The 13,699-nt window shown below is 57.3% G+C and overlaps 2 protein-coding genes, 1 long non-coding RNA gene and 1 other non-coding gene across 5 annotated transcripts in view; 3 read left to right on the top strand and 1 right to left on the bottom strand.

The window, feature by feature from the left end:
* SPG7 (SPG7 matrix AAA peptidase subunit, paraplegin) overlaps positions 1-5,845 on the top strand; it is a 29,570-nt gene extending 23,725 nt beyond the window's left edge. The window contains exons 13-17 of the mRNA XM_045772640.2: positions 1,510-1,625; positions 3,045-3,201; positions 3,555-3,721; positions 4,282-4,359; positions 5,485-5,845. Of these exons, the coding sequence (XP_045628596.2) occupies positions 1,510-1,625; positions 3,045-3,201; positions 3,555-3,721; positions 4,282-4,359; positions 5,485-5,658 (692 nt within the window). The 3' untranslated portion in view covers positions 5,659-5,845. The remainder of the gene's footprint in view (positions 1-1,509; positions 1,626-3,044; positions 3,202-3,554; positions 3,722-4,281; positions 4,360-5,484) is intronic.
* Positions 83-10,942, bottom strand: LOC123776582 (uncharacterized). 2 transcript variants are annotated; one of them, XR_015727982.1, is made up of 4 exons: positions 10,752-10,942; positions 7,722-7,983; positions 4,506-4,614; positions 83-4,307 (listed from the first exon to the last, which is right to left on the bottom strand). It is a non-coding gene; the product is annotated as an uncharacterized LOC123776582 (long non-coding RNA). The 2 variants fall into 2 exon arrangements; XR_006775402.2 differs by lacking the exon at positions 7,722-7,983 and having other exon boundaries at positions 10,752-10,937.
* A 54-nt stretch (positions 10,943-10,996) lies between these two features.
* Positions 10,997-13,209, top strand: RPL13 (ribosomal protein L13). Its single transcript, XM_045772641.2, has 6 exons — positions 10,997-11,072; positions 11,256-11,368; positions 11,447-11,588; positions 11,780-11,953; positions 12,460-12,516; positions 13,028-13,209. Exons 2-6 carry the CDS (start codon positions 11,265-11,267, stop codon positions 13,184-13,186), a joined length of 636 nt encoding a protein of 211 aa, XP_045628597.1. The 5' UTR covers positions 10,997-11,072; positions 11,256-11,264; the 3' UTR covers positions 13,187-13,209.
* Positions 11,645-11,726, top strand: LOC123776689 (small nucleolar RNA MBII-202). Its single transcript, XR_006775449.1, has one exon. It is a non-coding gene; the product is annotated as a small nucleolar RNA MBII-202 (small nucleolar RNA).
* Positions 13,210-13,699: the final 490 nt, after the last annotated feature.

Raw genomic sequence — 13,699 nt, 5'->3', positions numbered from 1 at the left:
CAGATGGAAGGGGGGGTGGAGGGAGCCGGGTCAGGCTGACGCGTGACGGAAGTGACCAGCGAAGAATTACTGGACAAAAGAATAGGGAAAGTATTTCTGTTTTTATAATTCGGTTGTTCCATTGTGACTGACTTCTCCTTATTTAAAATACCAGGAATGTGCTGAAGAGCAGACACACTCTTCAAGCAGAAACACGAGGGTCTTGCACACCCAAGTGTGAGTGGTGCTTGGCCCCTCAGCCGGCGACTGTGCCTCGGAGCAGAGCACACGGGGCACCATCCATGTTGTGGGGCCAAGGCCGCCGCTGCCTGGGGACACAGGGTCTCCGGAGAGCTATGCCCTGCCGCCTGCCCCGTCTCTGCTCAGGGTAGCAACAGGAGGGGTCTTGGCAGCAGGGTGGGGAGGGGGCCTTCTGGCAGAGCTTAATGGTCACTACTCAAAGTGGGGTCCCTGGGTTTCTGTCAGGAGAGTGGGACTGAAACTGAGAGTCTCCAGAAGTTTCCACGACCCCACGTGTCTTGTCCTTGAGTAGGGTTCAGTCCAAGACACTGGAAGTTTTTTAAAGAGGGACACTGTTCTTCCCACAGAAGAGTGAGAAGCACCGGCCTTGCATGTGGGTGGGGAGCGCTCAGTCCCTGCCGTCCCTGCGAGGGGCTCATGCCCGTCACTCTCCGGCTGAGCTGAGGTCGGGTACGGAGGCCCCCAGGTGTCCAGGCTGCAGCTTCAGAATCTGTGTGGACAGAAAGAACTGAAAAGAGACTGTTTCTTACTGCAAACTTGGCTTCATATAAGCCACTTAGTTTTACATGAAAATTGATAAACACCCTAATAGTGTCAAAGCGAGAAAGACAGAAGGACTGACCGCGCTGATGTGGCCTGCTGGAGCTAGAGCGTGTGGGTTCAGGTCAAGCCCACCCTGCGGGGCTGTGGCCTCCATCCAGATGCTTACAGACCCTGCAGTAAATGGGGGTGGGTGACCCCCATAGCACACAGCCAGACCCAGAGCTGATGCAGGCTGTATAAAACAGGAATGTGGGGAGGTGTGCAGAACCCGGGGTGCTAAGTGAAGCCTCCCTAGTAGCACAGACAAGGTAGATGGACTTCAGAGTCCCGGGGTGGGAAGCGGTCAGCTAGCAAGGGGCTGCAGCTTCCAGCAAGTCTGGGGGAAGAGCCGCTGCAAAGCCTGGACCTCGGTGGGGACCCCATCTAATCACAGCAGCCCTGTGCCCCGTGGGCTTCTGACGGCATTAGTCAAGCCTGCAGGAGCTGGTCTGCTCCCCCCAGCATTCACAGAAGTAGAAACAAACAGGCCCTCCAGCATCGCTCCCCCCTCATGAGGGACAGTTCTGGGTGCTGGCTTGGGGTGGAGGTCCAGGAGGTGAACGTCAGGGACCACACTGTTTTCATGGCACGGGGTGGAGCTCTGTGAGGCCAAGGGGAGTGCCTGGCACGCTTACCCAGGATCACCCATGTGCCCAAACTAACTCAGATCCTTGCGCATCCTTTCAGGGACTGCCAAAAAGAGCAAGATCCTGTCAAAGGAGGAACAGAAGGTGGTGGCGTTTCATGAGTCTGGCCATGCCCTGGTCGGCTGGCTGCTGGAGCATACCGAGGCTGTCATGAAGGTAGGGTGTCCGCATCGGGAGGGCGGCCCTTGGACAGAGCTGACTTTGGAGGCACTGCGTGTTTTTGCTTGAAGAAAGTGCAGTGTGAGCTGGGCGTAGGCACAGGGCAGGAGGTGACGGTGCGGGATCCCTCATCCCCAGAAGTAAAGGGCAGGAGATCCTAAGTGGGCTCTGGTTTGGGGCGTGACCATCACGGTCACATGATGACCCGGGGTCTCCCTCTGCCGTCTGCACAGTTACTCTTGGAATTAAGAATTGCCATGTTTACTAAAAGTGTTGACGTAGTGACTCCTAACCTTAAAAATAGGTGAGTTTGGTTCACATTAAAGAAATACCACTCTTGTAGGCATTTGGGAACTTCGTGAAAATTTATTTGTATCCGCTGCTTATGTGAAAAACAGCTGCCCCACAGTGTGGGTGCAGATTTAACATGTGGCGTCCAACGTACGGTCGGAGAGCCGGGCAGGTGCTCTGGTCCCGTGGTGCCGGGCGGAGCCGCAGCACCAACAGGGGGACGTGTGGCAGTCGTTGTCAGTGTGTACTGTCCTTAACTTTCCAGAAGGGTTCGCTGCAGCCATGGAGACACGTATCAGGCCAGCTCCTCTTGCACACTCAGCAGCGGGCGGGGAGTCTAGCGTCTGGTGACAGACGGGGGGACGCCGCCATCACTGAGGTGATGTGGGTCAGGCTGAGGGTGAGGAAGGCAGGGTTCAAGGTAAACACTTTCATGCAGTATCTCAAAAACTAAAGTAAAAATTAATGCAGAAAAATCCTGAGTGAAGTGAGTACCATAATTTAAAATTTCCTGTTCTCAGAATTTTCACTTCACGTCATGTCTAAAAGATACGTCTGTCCTAATAAGAAACCCCGCTCCTGAGGCGTCTCAGCCAGGGCAAGGTGGTGACGTTCCAGCTACTGACCCGGTCATTCTTTACAGCCGCTTACGCTGTGATTCACTTCAGCGCTGGGTTTAAGTTTCCTCTTCAGATTCTCCAGACACCGGGAGCTGGTCATCCTCCTGCCCGGGGCCCCACTGGTTCCTCGTGCGGCAGCCCCTGCTCTGCCAGGGCGTCCCCTGCCACGTCCGCGTGCGCACCTGGTGCCGGGCTGCTGGGGACGCAGAGCTGCAAGGACGGTCTCCGTCATCCTTGGTGTCCCCAGGCCGGCGTCTCCAAGGGTTTGTGTGGTACCGTGCGCCCACAGCGGCCCCGTCGGCGTGTGTAGGGAAGACACAGCCCAAGCGGGTGTGAGCCATTCTCCTGCAACAACAGGTTCTCCTTTGCTATAAAAATGGGGCCAGTACAGATTTGCTTTAACTGCTTTGAAACCCTCCAATTAAAGGTCTGTCGTACCTTTCCCCACCTTCATTTTTGAAGTCTGAATCCTGCCCGCTCACTCGGGCCGCGTGACGTTCTGCAGGTCTCCATTGCGCCACGGACCAACGCAGCGCTGGGCTTTGCACAGATGCTTCCGAGAGACCAGCACCTCTTCACCAAGGAGCAGCTGTTTGAGCGCATGTGCATGGCCTTGGGCGGCCGCGTGTCAGAGACCATTTCGTTCAACAAAGTCACTTCTGGTGAGAAGCCGGCCCACGCGGTTCTGGACCCTCAAAGTGCTGTCACACCCACTGTGTCTCCCGCGTGGGAGTGGGGGGGGGGTTGTCTGAGGGAGGAATTTGAACCACGGGACAGTTTCCGTCAGTGGGATGTCCAGACAGGAAGTCGACATGTTCCTCACTCGTCCCCGGTGACACTGGGTTCACCGTTCACAGCTGGGCCTGTGCAGAGCTGGACGTGTGCATCCCAGGTAGTTAGAGTTCTAAGACTCTTAAGGAGGCGTGACAGGATACACTTGTCTCCTGGGCCCTCTGCCTGTGCCCTGACGTGGCACAGCCAGGAAAGAAACCTCTTGGTTGACCCCACACTCCAGGGGCTCAGGACGACCTGAGGAAGGTCACGCGCATCGCCTACTCCATGGTGAAGCAGTTCGGGATGGCACCGGGCGTCGGGCCCGTCTCCTTCCCCGAGGCGCAGGAGGGCCTCACCGGCGTTGGACGGCGCCCCTTCAGCCAGGGCCTGCAGCAGATGATGGACCATGTGAGTTTGCACAGCATGCTCGCCATTGGCCTCGCCCCATGGGGGCGATGGGCTCAGGAGGCGGGTCTCTCTTGGGTGCTGGCGCCGTGCCCTCTGCCACACCGAGCTGAGTGTGCCGTCGTGCGGTCCACATTGAAGGCATTCCAAGTCGGATGTGCTGTAGCTCTCACTCACCGAGCGTCTGTTCTCGGGTGAGGACTTGCGTGGCTTCTGGTGAAACTGTCCGCGATGTGAGACCAGGAAGGAGATGGAACAGACGCGCCGATGATACCACCGGTGCCCCATAGCCGCCACACCTGCAGGACACGCTGCGTGCTTGGCCTGGTGCTCGTGCCACGTGGCAGCGGGCCCGGAGGAGAGCGCTGGGGGGCAGGCATCTTGTGTGGTGGCACTCCCCGGGATGGGGTAGGGCAGCCGAGCTCTCCTGGCCACGGTGAGAGAAAAGCTGCGTTCCTGTGCCTGCGGCTCCCTCGTGAGCTCTGGCGCCAGGGTCAGGCTACACAGGACACAGTGTGGTCGGCCTCCCTGCGCGTCACACAGCTGTTGTCTTTGATTGGCAGGAAGCGAAGCTGCTGGTGGCCCAGGCCTACAGGCACACGGAGAAGGTGCTGCTGGAAAACCTGGACAAGCTGCAGGCGGTAAGGTTCTGGATGCCCGGCCTGTCCGCACACGCTCCTGCGGGGGCCCTCCCAGCACACACAGCCGCAGAGAACGCATCCACTGCGCACTCCAGCCAGCTCAGCTGCAGCCTCCCACTTCCTATACCTCCTCCTTCGCTACTTACTGTGAACACGTCAAGCCAGTCCCTTGAAGCAGGCAGAAGAACGTCGAGTTTCAGGGGTTAGCACCGTGTGGTTGGCCTCGCTTAGTCTTTCCTAGATCTTTAGTTTTTCCTGGAAAAAAATGATATATATATATTTTTTTTTTTTTTCCTTATTTCTTTTCTTACTAATTTATTATCTCTATGTCAGACACGGGGCACGAACTCTCAACCCCGACACCAAGAGTTGCACGCTCAGGGGCACCTGGGTGGCCTTCTCGGTTAAGTATCTGACTCTTGATTTCGGCTCAGGTCATGATCTCACGCGTGTTGTGCCTTCAGAGGGTTGCTCACAGACCAGCAGCAGCTGCCTCCCCGGGGGTGGGGGTGGGGGTGGGGTGAGCAGTGCGGGGGGGGGGGACTGAGCCAGAGTCTGTTGTTCACAAGGTCCCAGTGCCACACGTGTGCAGGACTCAGGCTTCCTGTGCAGGGCCCAGATGTCCTGCTTCTGCCCCGTTGGTGGGTGACAGGGCTGAGCAGTGGACCAGCCCTGCGGAGGGAGCGGCCATGCCTGTCAGAGGTGCCTGGACCGGTGTCCTGGTGGCCGCGCCTGAGCCTTCAGCCACAGGCTGCTGGTTGTGGGGTGCACACACAACTCATTGAGCGTGTTCTCCACGACCCCTTCCCACACCAGCACCCTCTCCCCACGTGCAGACACACACACACCTTGTTTGGTAAAGGAAACTGAAGTTGCTCCAGAAAACAGATTTGGAAGGGAAGCAGAAAAATTAATGAGGCCGGCAGCTGGGAGACCATCTCCAGGGTTGAGACAGGGAGGGATTCTTCGCTTGAGCTGCCTGCTTAAGACGCTGCTTCCCTGGGAAAGTGGCCTGCCCGGGGCGTCCTGCTCACAGACACCCCCTCCCTCCTGGAAGCTCTGCTCTCAAAAGGCCCTTCTGTGTCCTTGTCTGGGGCTCACACACTGCCCTGCTTGTTCCCTTAGCTGGCGAATGCCCTGTTGGAGAAGGAAGTGATCAACTACGAGGATATTGAGGCCCTCATCGGTCCACCACCCCACGGGCCTAAGAAGATGATTGCGCCTCAGAGGTGGAGCGAGGCCGAGAGGGAGAAGCAAGACGCGGGGGAGGAGGAGGCACCTCAGCAGCCCCCGCTTTGAGGGGAGGAGCCGTCTTGGCCCAAATAGTTGGGCTCCTTGACTGTGCCTGTGGGGATGTGGCATTCCTGCCAGACCCAGACCCACTGAGACTCAGACGTCCTACCAGCCCTCACTGGTCTCTGAAAAGGCTTCTGACATCTATTTATTGACTTTCCTCCTTGTGAGTAGTAAATGTCTCTGCAGACGATTTAGCTGTTTGTAGATTATTTCCCCCACGGGGAGGGTTATCTGTGCTGCATACAGGTGCGCCTGTGGGTCTCAAGCTCCCAGGTTTGTGACGCTGTCGTCTTGTGGGTGCCGGGTAGATCCGGGGCAGCGCGGCACCGGGGCCCCGAGCCGCTTGTTCCCGCCTGGGGTTTGTGCAGGGGCTGTGTCTTCAGAATGCTAACAGATCTGCGATGAAAGGCCCCTCTGAGCTGACTGCTGCTTCCCCCCCTCGCTGGGCCCTGTCCTTGTGCTCATGCACCCACAGGGTCAGCATCGGGGACAGGGACCGGGCTCTGGAGCATTAAAACACTGCCACCTGCTGCTGTGTGGAGCCTGAGAGCCTCTCCTTGCTGGTCTGGCCACTGCATGTGGTGGTGGGGAGGGGACCTATGCCCTGAGACCTGCTGCGGTACTTTCTAGTAAATTCTGTGGGTGGAAATTCCATCACTGCACCACATGACCAGCTGTAACCCGAGAAAGGGTCATGTGTTTCAGTTTATAATTTCAGCCACATGATAAGCTGTTGAAGAGCCCCTTTTGTAGGAATCTGGGGTGAAGGCCCTAGGACACCCTCTCACTGCAGGAAGTGGGGTGCACTCGGCTCCTTGTCCCCAGGGGTGTGCAGCACGCACTCAGTGTTCGTACCTGCTGCTCTCACTGCTTCTGCCTTCCCTGCAATGGTGCTGGGAGCCAGGGATGATACGTACGTCCGACAGACGGGTTGTCCTGCCCATCCCACACCTGAGGAAATGGCAGCACGTGGGCAGGGGCAGGTGACACCTGAGGGAGGGCACTCTGGCCTTGACCCCCAGTTCCCCAAATTCATTTCCAAAGATGGGCATGTGGTTAGGAGGGCTCTGGTCCCTGTGCCCCAGGGTGGCACCGTCTATACCCTAACAGTGGTTGTGGCCATTAAAGTGGCCTTTGGAAAATCATTTGCTGTGCACCAGAAGACACTTAGGAATCGAATGTCAGTGGCGTGAAGAGCGGCCCCCTCCCCCTGGTGGAGACAGTGCAGCCTGACTCCCCCGCACTCACTGGTGTGCGAAGGCTCACAGCCACACGGTGACGGAATGTCCCTAGGCTGACTGACAGAAGCCAGCTGTGTGCAAACTTCTCCAGTTGTCCTAAGTGATGGCACCTGCAGGTCATCGGCCATCTGGTACTCAAGAAGAGCACCAGAAGTTATACCTCCTCGCGGACTGAGCCTTCTCCAACGGCACGTGCATCCCCAGAGCAGCCAGGCCACACCGGGCTGCCTGTGTGCTTAACGCTGGAGCTGGCGCCCTGACCCTCTGCCCTCCACCCAGCACAGTGGGTATAACAATGCCTAACGGTAGCTTCTGGAACGCACTGAGAAAGACACATTTCTGTTTGTTACTAATCTCTACACCCAACATGGGGCTCGAACTCATGACCCGGAGATCAAAAGTCACATGCTCGGGGCACCTGGGTGGCACAGCGGTTAAGCGTCTGCCTTCGGCTCAGGGCGTGATCCCGGTGTTGTGGGATCAAGCCCCACATCGGGCTCCTCCGCTATGAGCCTGCTTCTTCCTCTCCCACTCCCCTGCCTGTGTTCCCTCTCTCGCTGGCTGTCTCTGTCTCTGTTGAATAAATAAATAAAATCTTAAAAAAAAAAAAAAAAAAAAGTCACATGCTCTTCTGATTGAGCCAGCCGGGTGCCCCAAGAAAGACATGCTTTTTAAGTAAACACGTATATTTAACACAGACATCCTCAGAAAACTGAAAAGTATTAAGAGAAATTAACATGGTCTGAAATAATACAAACTGTTCTCCACTGTAATGTATACTCGTGAACAAACAGGAGTGTTTTGTTATGCTCACTCGAAACTTACTTTGGTTTTGGCGTAAATGACACACCGTACTGGTTTCAGGTATGCGACCCGGCATTCATGCGTTCAGGTGCAGACTGCTGAGTGAGCCTGCTTAGTATCTGTCATCACGCAGACATTTATCACATTCTAAGCAAGTCTTAAATAAAACACTGATGATTCTAACACTGATATTCTTTCGGCCGCCTCTCCCTGACATCAAGTGCTCTGTCAGGTTGTGGGACTCTGAGTGAGCCTATGGCTGATCTCTGCGCAGGCCACGGTTCTGGAAAACAGAGATGCTGGCTAGTTAGGAGTTCTGTGATTATGCAGCAAACATTATCCTGTCCTAGCTGTTATTGGGCTATGCTTTTCTTTTAATTATTTATTTGACAGAGAGACAGCCAGTGAGAGAGGGAACACAGGCAGGGGGAGTGAGAGAGGGAGAAGCAGGCTCCCAGCGGAGCATGGAGCCCGATGTGGGGCTCGATCCCAGGACCCTGGGATCGCGCCCTGAGCCGAAGGCGGACGCTTAACAACTGAGCCACCCAGGTGCCCCTGGGCTATGCTTTTCCTAACTCAACAACCAGCCCATACTTATAGGACCTAGCATGCTAATTTTTACAAAGTGTTTTGGGACATAACTTTTAGCCCAAAACACTATAAAATCAATTTGCTGCTGATACTAATTTAAAAAATAAGGCTGTGTGTCTGAGAGGGCTCCAAACACTACTGTTGACTGTTGTAAGTGGGATTTCTTTGAAGCCAACACCCACGGCACCAGCTGGAGGACACCAGTCAGGTATAGGTACTGAATGAGCAGGCTCTGCTGTAACGGGCTGTCTTGCAAGGAAGTTCTGGGAGGCTGTGCAGAGCACCCTCCCACAACTTCGAGGTGTCCATCCAGGAACTGCTGGCCACCTTGAGTGCAGCTCCCAGGGGCATTGGGCATTAGCTAGCACTTTCAGTGGCCCTTGCAGGCCCAAGTCTGGGACAAAAGCCCTGGAGCAAAGCTGTGGCTGTGGAATTCTGTGCCCAGGATAAGGCCTGTCCCTATAGCTACTGGTTTTTTAAATGCCCGAGCCACCCAAGTCTTTGTATCAGGGCCCCTGCTTAATAGTTGACACCGTTCATTCTCCTGTCTTTCCCAACAAGAAAGCTGAGCCTGTCCCCAGCGGGATTTCACATCAGAACCACTCTGACCTCACTATTCTGCACCCTCTTCAGAAGCTGTAAGTGTGTGGAGTATTCAAGCACGGGATACTGGAGTCTGCGCCTGGCATGGTGTGCACTGGAGACCAAGATTCTCCCATTACAGCCTCACTCTTACCGCTAACTTGATTCTGATCAGTGTTTCTATTTTCAGACCTCTGTCCCCCAACCAGTGACCCATGGCCACATCTTAACTATGAGTGGCTAGAGCTCAGGTGGAGATGTGGGTCAGGGCAGATGGAACTGCAGGAGTCTGGCGGGGGGGAGGCTGTCTGTCCAGAAAGAGAAATTGGGGGGTAGGGATAGGTGTGTGTTTGAGATTAGTACGAGCAATGATCCACTGAAAGGCGTCTGAGAAAGACATGGGAGGTGCAGGCTCACATTCGATAGATTACATTCAAAGAAAAAGGTCATGGGCCAAGGCAAGTGTTTATTCCAGTGTTTTCTCCAGCATCGCTCTGCTGCAGTGACGCTGCCACAACAGACTGTGGGTTCAAGCTCCAGTGCCACTCGCAGACAGTGACACGAGACGGAGGAGAATCCCTCTCCAGGTTTTCGTGAGGACTGAATAAGGAACCACCCCTCTTCCCTCTACTGCACTGCCTTCGCCACACGCGCTCCTAGCGCATCACAGGGAAGCAGAGCTGTGTGTCGTTCTCACCTTGTGCTGGGCGCTGGCGCTGTGTTCTGTGGCCTTAACAGTGAGTCCTCCCACCTCTCAGAAGGGAAAAGTTCAAACAACGTGCCAACGCCTCGAAACCTGTACTAATGTGGAACCCAAGCCAACTCCACGGCCACCTTCTCCGTGACTTGTCACTGACCCTCCAGTTCGTGAAAGTGGCAGACCACAGAGACTTTAAACTCCACCTTCACTTCACAGACAGATACCACTTCCAAGTTTGTGAGAAGTGCTTTCACTAACAGCCTTGCACGTGCTAACAGCTGTTGCTAAAGCGGGGCTGATCTGGCCCTTGTTTCCTCACCGGGCAGACAGGGCCAGGCTTGGAACTTTCCATGTAGGCTCAGTGCGTTTGTCTGAACGGACTGCAAGGGCCCTGTATATCACACCGGTTCTGTGTCCCTGCCCAAACCCGTAATCCCTCAGAGCACCTCACCCCGACTTTCCTAACACCCACGGGTGACTCAACAGGCCAAAATCTGTATCAGCAGCCTATTTACTTAGGGACGCACACAGGCCTCCAAATGTCTCATTTTGTGTCATGACTTCGAATGTTTACTACGTTTTATTAGGAAGAAGCCTGGTGTTTGGGGCGACGGTGGGAAAGAAGGGTTCCTGGGACGTAAAGGCGGTTTCCTAGACTCGCCCTGGAGAACAGGAGACGCGGGGGCACGGGTCATGGAGCTGCCTCTGGCTACTTGGCATCTTTGTATGCCGCTCGTCTTGTGTAGGCGGCAGTCTGCAGCCGGACCCGCATTCTCAGCCCCAGCTGCCCGCCCTCAGGGAAGGTAGCTGACCCCTCCGCCAAGGAGAGGCGGTTGTGCGGCACTGCGTGAAAACGCCCGTGAAGTACTTATGCCCCGCTGAGAGCAAACGCGCAGTGTCAATTCTGTGTAAAGAAAGAAGCACAAGAGGCGCTGGGTGGCTGGGCGGGGGGGAAGCGTCTGCCTTCGGCTCAGGTCATGATCCCGGGGTCGTGGGATCGAGCCCCCCGTCCCTCTCCCTCGGCTGCTCCCCCTTCTTCTGCTCTCTCGCTCTCTTTTCAAATAAGTAAATTTAAAAAAAAAATTTTTTTTTAAAGAAAGCAGCACAAATGTTTGAAAAGGATGGAAAGCACGAAGACCGGCACGCGGAGGCGACCTTTTAGAGTCAGGGGCACGTACCGAGTCCCGTGACGTGCGGACGCAGGAAAGACTCCGCACCTAAAGCGCCACTGCTCTCCCCTGGCCTGGGCGTTCCTCTTTCGGAGCCGCGGAGTCCCGCAGCAGCCCGCCGTGGACCCAATACGGCCCCGCGTCCGGAACGCGGCGGGCGAGACGCGCCATATTCGCCCAGAGCGAGGAGGACGTGCATCCGTCACTTCCGGGATCCCCGGCTCTGATTGGCCAGAACGCTTCGGCGCTTTTGATTGGCTGAGCCCAGTACCATCCCAGGGTGCCTTGCGGCGCCCGTTCTTTTCCGCTGGCCGTTCTCCCCCGGAGGAGGTGAGTGTGCTGGATCCGGGCGTCTTTGCCGGCGTCGGGTCGCATCCGCTGCCATCCGCGGCCATCCGTGGCCATCCGCGGCCATCGGCGGCCATCGGTGTAGGGCTGCTCCGGGCGCGGCCGCAGACGGAAGAGGGCCGTGGCCCGGGCCCTGACTCGCTCCCCGCGCCCCCACGCCCGTAGGCAGCAGCCATGGCGCCCAGCCGGAATGGCATGATCCTGAAGCCCCACTTCCACAAGGACTGGCAGCGGCGCGTGGCCACGTGGTTCAACCAGCCGGCGCGGAAGATCCGCAGGTGAGCCGCGGTGCGGGCTGCTGGGGGGGCCGCACCCTCCCCTGCTCGATGAGCGAGCCGACCGCTGTGTGTGCGCAGGCGCAAGGCCCGGCAGGCCAAGGCCCGGCGCATCGCCCCGCGGCCGGCGTCGGGGCCCATCCGGCCGATCGTGCGCTGCCCCACGGTGAGGTACCACACCCGAGTGCGCGCCGGCAGGGGCTTCAGCCTGGAGGAGCTCCGGGTGAGTGCGGGCGCGGGGCGGGGCGGGGCGCGGGGCGGGGCGGGGCGCGCAGTCCGTGATGACAGTCTCCGGAATCGCTGTACTCCGTGATGAAAGTACGCGCGAACCCTTTTCCATCTGACGGCTGAGCGGCCCGGCCGCCGCCCGGCGCCGCGGGCCCCGCGGGGGCTTCATCCGTGTGTGTCGGGCAGGTGGCCGGCATCCACAAGAAGGTGGCCCGCACCATCGGGATCTCGGTGGACCCGAGACGGCGGAACAAGTCCACGGAGTCCCTGCAGGCCAACGTGCAGCGGCTGAAGGAGTACCGCTCCAAGCTCATCCTCTTCCCCAGGAAGCCCTCGGCGCCCAAGAAGGGCGACAGCTCTGTGAGTGCCCGCGTCCTGGCGGCCCGCCTCTCCTCGCCCCCCAGCGGGAGCCGCGGGGCGGGAGGGGGAGGAGGCCCCCGGAGGTCGCGGTAGCTGTGCCGGCGCCGGAGCACGTGGGGCTCTGTTTCAGTGATGGCCGGCTGTCAGCCACGAGCCGGGGTTTTCCGTGTTTACCCGGAGTGTTCTGTTGTCTAAAGTGCCTCAGATAGGGAGGACGTTCCTCCAAAACGTTGCCGAATGAAGTCGAGGGTGCCCAGCGGTGCCGGCTTCCTAGGAGGTGGGGTGCGGCGTGGCCTCCCGCCGGCAGCTGTTGCTCTGCCTGCCTCCTGCGTTCCCACGTGGGGGCTCTGGCCTGTGCTGCTGCTGTCAGCGTGGGGGGACGGGGACCCAGGCCCACCGCGTGCGTGCAGGAGTAGGCGGGGGCGCCCGGTCAGAAGGGAGGCTGTAAGCTGCAGCCCTTGGGTGTTGGAGCTGAGCCCAGGTGACTCCCTTCTCCCTACAAACAGGCAGAAGAGCTCAAATTGGCTACCCAGCTGACAGGACCAGTCATGCCCATACGGAATGTAAGTGGGGTGTCTGGAGGATCGGCAAGTCAATGTTTTTGGGGTGGAATTTGGGTTGAAGTGTGGCAGCCAGGCCCCCTGTGACGTTTTCTGGGTTTGTGAAAAAGAAGCCTTTAACTCTGGGAGGAACATTCTCCTGCATTCTTAGCACGTGGGCTCCTTGAGGGAGGGCCTTGCCCTCATCTTTGGGGCCTCCCTTGTCACGTACACTCACTTCCCAGCATTTGAAAAGGCCAGACCAGGTCACTCTGGACACGTTGGTGACCTTGCAAATGACTGGGCCCTTGAGGTTCCTCTGGCAGGAGAGGTGGGCCCAGGACTGCACACATCTGAGGTGGCTGCTTCTGCCGTGTGTTTGGGGTGACATTCCAGGGAGGGTCATTATAAACTTTCCTTGGCGGTTTCAGTGTGGCCTTTCAGTGGTGGACGGGCAGACCTGCTACCTCCTCCAAGGCTTCTGCTGACATTAGATCCTAGGTAAGGGTTTGACACCCCATGTGCTCCGTTGCAGGTCTATAAGAAGGAGAAAGCCAGAGTCATCACAGAGGAGGAGAAGAACTTTAAGGCGTTCGCCAGTCTTCGCATGGCCCGTGCCAATGCCCGGCTCTTTGGCATCCGGGCAAAAAGGGCCAAGGAAGCTGCAGAACAGGATGTTGAAAAGAAAAAATAAAGTGCCATTGGCAACTTGTGATACCTGCAGTGTCCATGTGATGGCGGTCTTCTCTGAGGGCTTGCGGGCAAGAACTTGGGGAACGTGTGTCCTTCCTGAGGGGACCTGGGACCTGGCAGGAGTGATGCCATCTTTGCAGGGCAGCCCCAAGACTGTTGCATCTTACTTTCTATGCTTTAGGACTGTTGATTGAGTAACCCGAGTACTCTTCTTGTGGAGGTGTTGCAAAGAGTGATTGTTAACCAGAGTAGTTTCCGGGTACTTGAGCATGTTGGGGTTTGGGGCCAGGTCTTCCTGGGCCTGTCTGCACTTGTGCGTGCAAGCTCTGGTGTGGACGGCTGGGGTTTGGCTGCCGCGAACCCATCTGCAGGCTACTGTGCCTGTGTGGCAGCTAGGCAGAGCCGGGGCAGCCTCGGTGCCTACGCCAGGCCTTTACCTGGATCCCTTGTGGCAGCGTGGCACCCAAGTTCCTTTGAAACCACAGCTTGGTTTCTCTCCGAGTGAGATGCTGAG

This window comes from Ursus americanus, chromosome 21 (genome assembly GCF_024610735.1).
Source record: "Ursus americanus isolate L20-20 chromosome 21, mUrsAme1.1.p, whole genome shotgun sequence".
NCBI lineage: Eukaryota > Metazoa > Chordata > Mammalia > Carnivora > Ursidae > Ursus > Ursus americanus.
Note: the sequence above shows the minus strand (reverse complement) of the source record. Positions and strands in the feature narration are given on the sequence as shown.

What these genes read in the sequence shown, in the direction of transcription:
- RPL13 (XM_045772641.2), top strand. Translation starts at nt 11,265, where the DNA reads ATGGCGCCCAGCCGGAATGGCATGATCCTGAAGCCCCACTTCCACAAG. An exon ending in TCAGCCTGGAGGAGCTCCGG is followed by an intron (nt 11,589 to 11,779) that starts GTGAGTGCGGGC and finishes TGTGTCGGGCAG; the next exon opens with GTGGCCGGCATCCACAAGAA. An exon ending in CCAAGAAGGGCGACAGCTCT is followed by an intron (nt 11,954 to 12,459) that starts GTGAGTGCCCGC and finishes CCCTACAAACAG; the next exon opens with GCAGAAGAGCTCAAATTGGC.